Below are 11,352 nucleotides of genomic sequence, written 5' to 3' on the forward strand. Positions count from 1 at the left end.
ATGCCAACTCTACACAGTCAGCAAGATGAAGAAAACCCAGAATTTACGACCCCAATTCCAACCACGTATCAGGTATCTGATTTGGTCAAAGTTCGTCAAACGTTTTCGAACAAGGAAGAATTCCTAAACCAGCTATTTACAAAATGCCTTGAAGAAAACTTTCAAATAAAGCCTGTAAAGTCAGACAAATCTCGGTACACCGCTAAATGTGTGTTGCCAAATTGTGAGTGGAAATGTAGTGCATACAAAATAAGACACACTGAAAACTTTATGGTTAAAAAGTTGCATGACGTACACACTTGCTCACGCACACAAATTATGGGAAATAATAAACATGCTACTAAAAAGGTGTTGGGTAGTATTCTTATGGATTCGTTCAAGGCTGCTAATCGAGAGTATAAACCAAAAGATATACGTGATGATGTAGCTAATCGGTTTAGAGTGAGCGTATCATACAATCAAGCATGGAGGGCCAAGTGTCAAGCAATAGAGATGTTACGTGGCAGTAGTGATGACTCCTTTAGAATGCTTCCCATTTACCTTCATAACCTTAAGATCCACAACCCGGGGACCATCACCAATTTGGTTACCGATAAAGAAAATAAATTTGTGATGTGTTACATGTCCATTGGAGTAGTTGTAAGTAAATATATATTAGCAAAAACCACCTTTTAATATGTACACCATACGCAAAGGCGCAAGGGTCACCTTGCGCCAACGAATACGCAAGGACGCAATAAAAACCTTGCGCCTGGCATTAAAGACGCAAGGACGCAAGGCTTTACTTGCGCTTCGTTGGCGCAAGACAGAAGAGTGTTCCTTGCGCTTTGCGTATGGTGTATGAGGTCTTTATTAATAATATTTGATTTACTGTGAAAATTTCATGCAGATTCGATCATTTGTGCAACATGTCCGCCCGATAATCATCGTCGATGCTGCACATTTAAAGGGTGGGTACCTGGGTACTAATTTAGTTGCTGTTGCGATGGATGGCAATAATGGAATTTTGCCATTGGCTTATGGAATTGGTGAAGGCGAGACAAACAGTGTTTGGTCATGGTTTTTTGGTAACCTAAGAGATCATTTAATGAGTTTGGTATGGTTGATCGTATGTCAGAGATTACTTTTATTTCTGATCGTGCTGCTTCAATAGCACACGGCATTGCAAACGTGTTTCCGGAAGCGTTTCACGCTCATTGTGCACGTCATTTATTCATGAACATCAAAACTAAATCCAACAAGATGAAATTCTTCGACTGGCACTTTTGGAAAATGGTTAAGGCGTACCGTGCGTCGGATTTTCATGATCATCTAGATGTATTTCGAAGGAGATTGAAAGCGTCTTATAAAGTTCTATGTGAGGATGGTATCAATAGATGGTCCAGAAGTCAATCTACTCATATTAGGTATTCATACCTTACAAGCAACAGTGTAGAGTCTATAAACTCTCTATCAAGACATGCTCGTAAACTACCAGTTTGCATGTTGTTCGAATTTTTTCGTTGTTCAATACAGGATTGGTATTTCAAACATCGCAACAAATCAGTTAGTCTTACTTCACCGGTTACTCCATATGTTGAACGTAAGCTAGCTAAGAGGACGGACAAATCAAGAAGATGGCGAGCATTTCCATCGACAAATGATCTAATAGAGGTACACGATGGACGAAAAAATGGGTTGGTTAATCTACAAGATAGAACTTGTTCATGTGGTTAATGGCAATTATCAGGCATACCCTGCGGTCATGTGATTGCATCAGCACGACACTTCGGAGTGGAGGATATTAGTTGTTATGTATCACATTGGTTCAGCACTCAAACATACATAAATACGTATTCCGAACACATTCTTCCTCTCCCCCATCGGTCTGAATGGTCGGATCCGGGTCCCGGGATTTTGCAACTTGTACACCCCCCAGTTCTAAAGAAAAGACAACCTGGACGTCCTAAAGGTAAAAAACGCATTCCTTCAAAAGGTGAAGAAACTTCAAAAAAAGTAAGAACTTGTAGTCGTTGCAAAGAACCAGGTCATTCTCGATCAACATGCCCAGCTGCTTATGACCGAACAGGTGAATCAACTTCTCAACGGGCAAGAAACACAACCACAAAGGCGAAAGAGACAGTCGAACCATCTCAAGCTTATCAATCTCAGTTTTATCCAACGTACAATTTAGGTAGTAATTAGTTCCTAGAATACGTTTATTTTCAGGAACAAATTAAGGTGTGATGTCTTCCATTGTTGTAATATTTTTTAATTAGTATTTTATGATGTGGTTTCGTGTGTTACTTCATATGTTATAATATTGAATGCACAAGCTAGTGTTACAAGAATAATAAAAATGTTGTGGCGCAAGGTCGCAAGATGAACCTTGCGTATGTTTCAAAAATAGGCGCAAGGACGCAAGAAGCACCTTGCGCCTGCTTAATAAAAAGGCGCAAAGATGCAAGAAACACCTTGCGCCTGCTGCTAAATACGAGGCGCAAGGCCGCAAGAAGGACCTTGCGTCTACGGCTATTACGGGACGCAAGGTCGCAAGGTCTGATTACACACCTTTGCGCCTTCAAAAATACAGTTACGGACCTGTTCACAGTTTACAACATTTACAGTTTTATACACCAATTACATAATTAACTACAGTTTTCAAAATAAAACCTCAGTTACCAACTTTTGCTTTCTCTTTTGGTGGGGGTTCCTGGGTATCAAAGCGTGCACGAAAGAAGGTCTTAGCCATTCTCACTCTGTAGTCTTCTGCGGCCTTTTTAGGATCTCCAATGTTTGGGATTTCATCCCACCCAAAGATCACCCTCTCCATATGGATGCAGACCCAAACACCACAGTCCCCATTACTTCCACCTTGCACCGGCACGACTGGTGCTGCCTCGGTCATGAACTCGATGCTCTCCTTGTTTTCCAAGTAGTCAACAATCTGGGAGTCTTGCTTTTGGTTAAAGTAATCAATTGCTCTTAAGTATACAGGCAATTGATCTCCCAGATCTTTGGTGAGCTTGACAATTTCTTGATCAACATGACCGGGCAAACTATCGTACACCAATATCTTCTGTTCCTCCAAGTTCAACACAATCAGAATAAAGTGTTGAGCATCGTAAAAGTGAACGGGGATCAAAATCTGCAAAAAACATACACAATATTAGCTAAACTGTAATAGGCGCAAGGACGCAAGACCATACCTTGCGCCTGCAGAATGGAAGCAAGGACGCAAGACTATAGGGCGCAAGGACGCAAGGACAACCTTGCGTCAACCAGAAACAACAGGCGCAAGGACGCAGGGACAACCTTGCGTCAAACCTAAAACACCAGGCGCAAAGACGCAAGTCACACCTTGCGCCAGTACTAAAGAAACGCAAGGTCGCAAGACTGAACCTTGCGCCTGTGCCAGAACACCTCAAAACACCAGACGCAAAGACGCAAGGACAACCTTGCGTCCAACCTAAAACACCAGGCGCAAGAACGCAAGACTTAACCTTGCGCCTGTTCCAGAACACTTCAAAACCTAAAATTTGTATTGGGAATTAAAACATACCTTATCACAATAGGCCCAGGATGGATATAGCTCATCACTACCATCCCCTAATCCAATCAAATACATATAATCAGGTGGATTCTCCCCTGTGATTGCTACTTCTCCTCTTTTCTCCGCTTCTTTCCGTTTCTCTTCCTCCCTTTGTGTATCATCATAATAGGACTGAAACGCTGCAAGCCTAGAAAGGAAACCCAATGGCATGACAGTCCATCGAGAACTACACGCAAACGAGTCGGTCGGGATAATATGAGTGGAATACTGGCTTGCTCGGGGGAGAACCCTCTGACGATACCTCAACATAAGTGTAGCCCATCCATCAATATGCTACAATTGTGATAAAACAAATAAGCATGAAACTTACTTAGTTTTCCAAGAATGGAAACAAATAAGCGAGCAACTTACTAAGTTTTCCAAGTATCCGGAATATCCAAGACCAAGTAACCTGATCCAAAACTCAGGTGTGAGGTATATAAAATTTTCGTTCTGAAAAATGAACATGCACCGCGTTTCTTGCTTACTATCCACCATACTCTTCGGATCTTTTGCAGGCCCAACGTGCTTTCTACCGTCTCTCCAAGCATTGGGTGGTGGTGGTAGTAGAGTTCCTTGATCATTCACTAGCCTGTCTACCATCGACCAAATTTCCTCGTCATTAACCCAATCCTTTTGCGACCGTTTACGCTTTTTCACAATCGGAGCAACAACATCTTCTTCAACAATAGGGTGGGGTTCTTCTTCAACAACACCCTGTTCTTCAGTATCGAGATTAACAACCTCCTCAGCCTCAGACACCCTCAGCCTTTTCACTTTGCGAGCAACATCATCTGACAGCTGTGAATTATAGAAAGTCAGGAAAAAAGGCGCAAGGGCGCAAGATAACCCTTGCGACATACGCAAGGACGCAAGGTATGACCTTGCGCCATTTATGTAACATAGGTGCAAGGTCGCAAGACCATACCTTGCGCCTGTTTGGCAAAACAAGCGCAAGGACGCAAGATATGACCTTGCGCCTACTTTTAACAAACACAGCCTGTTTATTCTCGATAATTAATGACAAAACTGCACGTTTAAGGTAAAAAAAATGTAATTAAAGATATACCTTCTCGATTGGTTTTCTGTATCCCGGTGTTGTGAAAGGGGAGCTTAGTACACGCGTTGGTCGTCGATCTCTCATTCCACGTCTAATCCGTTGAGCTGATTTGTCGTTTTCATTGTCTAAGAAGGATCGACCAAGTAACTCCTCATCTTGATTTTGCTCTTGTTCTGATATTCGTTTCTCTTGTTCAGATATACGTCTCTCGTGATCATTTATTTGCGTTCTACACTCTTGCAGCTCCTTCTCTTGCCTATCCATCCGTTTCACCAAAGACATGTATAATTCCTTTGCATCAGTAGATAAGTTTGATTGAGTCTGAGATTGAGACTGAGATTGAGACTGTTCTCCACCACCATGTTCCTCATTGACAGGTTCATCTTCAACAGGTTCTTCAACTTCCTCATCCACTTCCGTCCCATCAAAGTATTGGCAACTTTTTAACCACCATTGACATCCACTCTCAACATCAGTGGGATGCAGAGTACGAAAAGGTCGTTTATTCTTCGGACAATCATCCTGTACAACAGCAGCAAAAGTTAAATCCAAAGGCGCAAGGACGCAAGATAAATCTTGCGTCTTCATCACAACGAGGCGCAAGGACGCAAGACCAACCTTGCGCCTCGTAAATGATGACGCAAGACTACTCTTGCGTTGACCATAAGACGTTAGCTGAAGGCGCAAGGACCCAAGGACAAACTTTGCGTCCCGTAAACAAACACGCAAGCCGTGAACCTTGCGTGTTGCGTCATCAGTAACCAAGCGCAAGGTTGGTCTTGCGTCCTTGCGCCTAATTACTGATGACGCAAGACTAATCTTGCGTTGGCCATATGACGTAAGGTGCAGGCGCAAGGTCGCAAGAACGAACCTTGCGCCTTGGTCACGCAAGGACGCAAGATATATCTTGCGCCCATCACAGAACCCATTTTATCCTAAATCCTTAGTCTGTATTCTTCCAGCACCAACAAAACTTTTATGTTAAAAACAACACTTACCATAACGTTTAGTAGATGCAGGTAATCAGTGACTGAAAAAGTCTCAGCCGATGAACGTTTCCAAAATAAGGCCCTCGGTACTCCATTTTTGTCTGTCTTGTGGGCAAAACTTTTAATTGTTCGTCGATATGCCTCGAGAATCCAAATCTACAAAATTAGTTAAATAAATAAGGACGCATAAAAAAATAATATACGATTCAAATGTTGAGGTATTAACCAAATCTACCAAACTTGTTTATTTTTACCTTAAATGACCACATAAAACCGACCAAAGTATAACCCTTTCCCACCTCTAACTGACTTTCCCGAGCTTGAAATCCATCTTTAACTACGGGGTAAGTGGCATCCCAAATACGATTACCCCACGGGTAGTCATTCAATTTAGCAAAGTCTTCGACTAGCCATAGGTATTTTTTGCTCACCACATGAATCCCTTGCTTACCCATAAACGCTCTCTCCACAATCAAAATAATGGCTAGTCGCACGACATCATCATCACTAACCACAAAATCAGCACCATCATATAAAAGCTTTTGGATATCGGTAATTGTAATGTTTGAATTATCTTTACGATTTGGGAAACATCGTCGTCTAATCGGTGGTGTTTCTACATCATAACTTCTGGGAATGTAATGTGCCATGTCCGTGCGACGACTAAACTTAAACCCCGTGATGAGACAAAATTCCCGCCTACTAAATCTAATTTTGAAATTCGGACGGAAACTAAACCATATTTCCTCATCATCAGCAGGGTACTTTTCATCTATTCCTATCGGTCGCTCACTCTTTCTTTGGAGCATTGCATGTACAAGGCCCGGATCATTGCCGGTGTAAGAAAGATCTAGCCAAGGACCAAAACAAGTTCCCCTAAAATTTTTTTGTTGATTCTCAGTCATTGATGCCTTTAGTTGAGGTATAACATTCAGCATATTCTTCATCGTCAACTTCGCCTCAACATATCCCTGAAACAGACAGTTTTTCAGAAAAAAAATACAGGCGCAAGGACGCAAGTCGCACCTTGCGTCTCGTTTATCACACAGGCGCAAGGACGCAAGACGTGCCTTGCGCCAGCTACTACGGACAAACGCAAGGACGCAAGACTTTCCTTGCGCCTATACCAGATTCTAGTTTTAAGCCCTAAAACAATCGTGTTCCAGTTTTTATAAAATGTTAGCTTCCAAATACTGTAACTTTAACAAATCTAGCAACACTATAAGTGAGTTTTGCATCACCAAGCTCGTTGAAGCATTTCATCGAACACTTGGTGTGCAACAAAAATTATATATCATTTTCGACATAGAAATGGAGTAATCGAACGGAGATAGTTGAAAGGAAACACTTACCTGTTCTTGTGACATCTTGATCACGTTTTTTGTCGGTTTTTTTTCTCTTCCTTTTTCTCAATCGTGGTGGTGATGGTGATGCTAATGGAGGCGGTGATGGTAATGGTGGTGAGATGTACTGATGGCGGTGGTGCTGGCGATGGTGGTGGTGGTGGTGGTGATGTGGTGAGTCTCAGAAGAAAGGTCGCAAGGGTAGACGGGTCGCAAGGGGGTCGCAAGTGCAAGGTTCTTTGTAATCGCCGTCGGTCGCAAAGTGGTCGCAAGAGCTGAGTGTCGGGGTGTGTGTGTGTATGTGGTGTCTGATTTCTATATTTGACCTAATTTTTTAACACAAGGACGCAAGGACGCAAGGACGCAAGTCGCAAGGTCGCAAGGTCGCTTGCGCCTTGCGCGGGCATTTTGTCAAGGTTTTTTTTTTTGTGGGTACCGGCTCAGAAAAGTCCAAAAAAATAGGTATTTTGGTGATTGACCCCAAAAAGTAGTATTAAAGCCCATACATAGGCCCAAGTTTAACAGATAGTATATTATACCCGGGAGTCCAGGACTGTATCTTACCCCCATTTATTAGCGAAGTATTACGAGTTTGATTCAAAACTCAGTCTAATGGCCCAATTATGCTATTCATCGATTCGAAAAAAGTTAGTACTCCGTTTATTATGAGTACTTCATTTAAAACTTCCTTTTGTAATTTTAATAATCAAATGAACAAACTCAAATTCTTTCGAACGCTTAAATAAGTATCTAAAGAGCCGGAATATTATCATTGAATTAAAGTTTAACGGATTGATCCGATATTAGCCCAACATTGTAACCCGAGCAAATTAGGAGCGTAGATAATACAGTAATTTTTAAGAAATTAGTAGAAACTAGTTGTGGAGTCCTCGCTTCACGCCGGAGGCTCCGTTTTGAATGCGAGTTAAAAAAAAAAGTCTTGATCTATTTTGTAAAAAAGAATTTTTTTCGACATAACATTGAAGGGTTGTTCCTTTTGTGAAAGTTGCTTCTTTTAGCGTTCGAGTTTTATTTAAAAAAAAAAAGTTAGTAAAGTGGGGGTTCGATTTGTATTTTAATAAAAGTTAGTGGGTTAAGTTTGTGAAATTTGAAAAAACTTTACGTATAAAGTGGGGTTCGATCTGTATTTTAATAAAAGTTAGGGGGTTAAGTTTGTGAAAATTGAATATTAGTAAAAAAAAAAAATTAGTAAAGTGGGGGTTCGATTTGTATTTTAATAAAAGTTAGTGGGTTAAGCTTGTGAAATTTGGAAAAACTTTACGTATAAAGTGAGGGGTTCGATCTGTATTTTAATAAAAGTTAAGGGGTTAAGTTTGCGAAAAGTGAAAAGTGAATAGTACTATTCATTTCAACTTTACCTTTTAGATATAGGTATATAGTTAATGTTCCCAAATCTCTAACGACATGCTCTTGAAATTTAAAATTGCACAAATGCCCTCAAACCGTGCACCACGCACGGTGCGTGTTGAGCCATGCGTGTGCGTGGTATTTTTTTGAACAGTTCGGGATCACCCAGAAGGACTAAACCACTCATGCGTTCATCTCTCGCAGTTGCATAACCCGCCCTCAACTACTGCCCAGGAGAAAACCCGGCCCATCCGAGGGCATTGGTGGTATAACCCACTCCCCACAGCCCCCGCAACGTGATGTATGAGAGGCACCCTTGGGTGGAATCAAGAGTTAAGGGGCAACCTTGTGTGCAATGCGGATTCCCACGGGAGTGGAACTTTTGACCTATCACTAAGAGAGGCAGAGCACTACCACATGAGCTACAACACAAGGTTCCATGAGTGTGCGTGGTTCCTTGTTTGTTGATTCGTTTAACCGCTACGGTCCCTATTCGGCAACTCACACACAAGCTACGCACCACTCGTGACACGTGTTTGTCGGTGCGTGGTGCGTGTTGCACCACCGAAAATTAGATTTTCAGGATATGATTTTCTCACCTTTTACATATTTTTTTAGCATAATGGTCTATCTCTTTTAAAAAGAGTGCCTTATGATCAGTTTTTTCCTACATTTCAACAAGCAATATTTGGGCAATTTGTTGTGTTGTTTCTTCCTAAAAAGTATCATCTTAGCCATTTTAAGCTTTTGTTAACTCCTTCGTTTTAATGTAAAAATGTCTCAAATTGATGAAAAATTCAGATTTTATATTTGTTACGGAGGTGAATTTTAATAAGCTAACAAGGTGCCAATGTATTTACCAATTATGTGTGTTAGAATACGTTTAAAACTTCCAGTTTCTCCCGTAAAACCATTAACTAGGAAAATTCTTTTGGAAAAGGTGGTGCATAAATTACAATTACCACTTGATATACCCATTTGCATGAAAATATAAAGTAAATAATTTTGTCGAGGATATTGTTAATGATCTCGAACATTTTCTAAACTCTTTAAACCAGCCTATTAGTAATGCCTCCATTAAAATTTATGTTGTTGAGATAATTAAACCGGTATGCCATTGATAGTAACAAACAAAACTACCAACTATACCTTCATTATCAAGTAAGTCCAGAAGAACAATTTCGGCAACAACAACAGTTTCAATATCAACAGTTCGAACAACAACGGTATCAAAACACACAGTTCAACCAACAACAATACAAAAAGACACAGTTCAACAAACAAAAATACCAATATTCAACTTCAGCAAACAAACACTCATACCACGAATACAAAAAGAACTTCCACAAAAAGAACACCCACTGACACAAATTAATTCATGAATATCTATGTTGAGGGAGAATGTCGGTTTATGCTTAATGGTAATATTAATGTTAACCAACAGTAATAAGTGTTTTGTTGATGACACACACATAACCAAAAGTGATGATAGACATCTTGACATAAATATACAAGTTCACTAATTCACACTTACTCTAGCAAATGACCAAATCAAATGAAGCTTAAAGTGAAAACATTAGAAAAACAAAAAGAATACAAAACTCAGATAAGTGCACGATTTGGGACTACGGTCGATCGCAGGTATGATCATGGGTGTCTTGTGCCATAGTTTCTGAGAAACATGGTACACGGTCGACACCACGGCTGACCGTGGTTCGACCGCAGTTCTTTTGTCCAAAGTTCTTGACCAAATAATGTTTGACCACTTCGGGGCATCTATAATTCACGAATTTGTTTTCAACATACTTAGAATAGTTGCCTCTTTCATATCAAAAGAGTTTTGGTCACTAGAACGCTAATCTTGGTTAATCACACCTAATGACATCTTAATGACGTTTTATCCTTAATTAAGGATAACACATAAGTGTTACAAAATAACTTGTGCTCCTAAAATGTATCTAGACATATTTAGGATGATCATCAAGTCTCAACCAAGAGTTGCTCTTCCCTTGTACATGTGTTGGACATTAATGTATACTTATACATTAATCTTGCAATGTGCTATATTGCAAGTAAACTTACATGTTGGATATAGTTTTGGTTAGAAGAATTGGATATGGTTGCATAGTATTTGTGAAGGATGTAATCCCACATAGGTGGGAGGAAAAAGTTGGAGCGGACTTGCTTGGTTATAAAAGAGGGGTTAAGTCTTTATTCCAAATTGCACCAATCAATACACTTTAAGTATTTGATTATTTCTTTCTTTCTTACCCTTGTTTGGGAGTTGTTTTAGTTAAATACTTTGAAGAGTGTAGTTGGCTTAAGAGAGTTGTCTATGTCATTGTAACAATTTGTGATATAGTGTATTTCCCTCTTTGGAGGCCCGTGATTTTTTCTCCTGTTTTGGAGTTTCCACGTTAAATTCTTGTGTTGTGGATTGTTCTTATTTCTTTACTATTATCATTGGGCTGGGTGTTGGGAATTAGTGAGACCTTAATTTTCCAACAACTGGTATCAGAGCGTCAGGTTTGACGGGGGTCTCGGTTATAGGAGTCAGAGTATGCTCTGTGGTTGCCATGGGAATGGATCGTCCACATCAGAAACGAGTTCGATTGATCGTATAGGGTATATAGTTAAACGATATTTTTTCTGATTCGGAGTAAGTGGTGTCTAGAATTTGTAGTGGACCGGGTGTTGGATTTTCCAATTTAACGGATCCTGTGCGCCACTCCACTACATCTGTCGGCCAGTCGAAACGTGAGCAAAATCAGAGAAAGTGGTTTTTATAGGATACGGATACGATGTCGAAGTTCAGTCCAATGAGGTTTGATGTTGAGAAATTTGATGGGAGGATCAATTTTGGCTTATGGCAGGTTCAAGTCAAGGATGTGTTGATTCAGTCTGGTTTACACAAGGCATTGAAGGATAAACCCACCCTTGTTCCTGGCAGTGATTCTAGTAGTAAGTTCGATGAAGAAGAATGGGATGATATGAAAATTTGAGGGCGGCAAGTGTGATTCA

The 11,352-nt window shown here is 40.4% G+C and overlaps 1 protein-coding gene across 1 annotated transcript; it reads right to left on the minus strand.

Moving 5' to 3' along the window:
* Positions 1–2,653: 2,653 nt before the first annotated feature.
* On the minus strand, positions 2,654–6,987 carry LOC139854733 (uncharacterized). The gene is made up of 6 exons (XM_071844020.1): positions 6,973–6,987; positions 5,875–6,591; positions 5,630–5,776; positions 3,944–4,372; positions 3,542–3,865; positions 2,654–3,127 (listed from the first exon to the last, which is right to left on the minus strand). The coding sequence occupies exons 1-6, from the start codon at positions 6,985–6,987 to the stop codon at positions 2,654–2,656; spliced, it is 2,106 nt and encodes a 701-aa protein (XP_071700121.1).
* Positions 6,988–11,352: the final 4,365 nt, after the last annotated feature.

Source organism: Rutidosis leptorrhynchoides, chromosome 6 (assembly GCF_046630445.1).
Source record: "Rutidosis leptorrhynchoides isolate AG116_Rl617_1_P2 chromosome 6, CSIRO_AGI_Rlap_v1, whole genome shotgun sequence".
Lineage (NCBI taxonomy): Eukaryota > Viridiplantae > Streptophyta > Magnoliopsida > Asterales > Asteraceae > Rutidosis > Rutidosis leptorrhynchoides.

Coding starts and splice junctions, on each gene's coding strand:
- LOC139854733 (XM_071844020.1), bottom strand. Junction 3,866..3,943: donor CCGGATACTTGGAAAACTTA/GTAAGTTGCTCG, acceptor TCACAATTGTAG/CATATTGATGGATGGGCTAC. Junction 3,128..3,541: donor CCTGGGCCTATTGTGATAAG/GTATGTTTTAAT, acceptor TGTTTTTTGCAG/ATTTTGATCCCCGTTCACTT.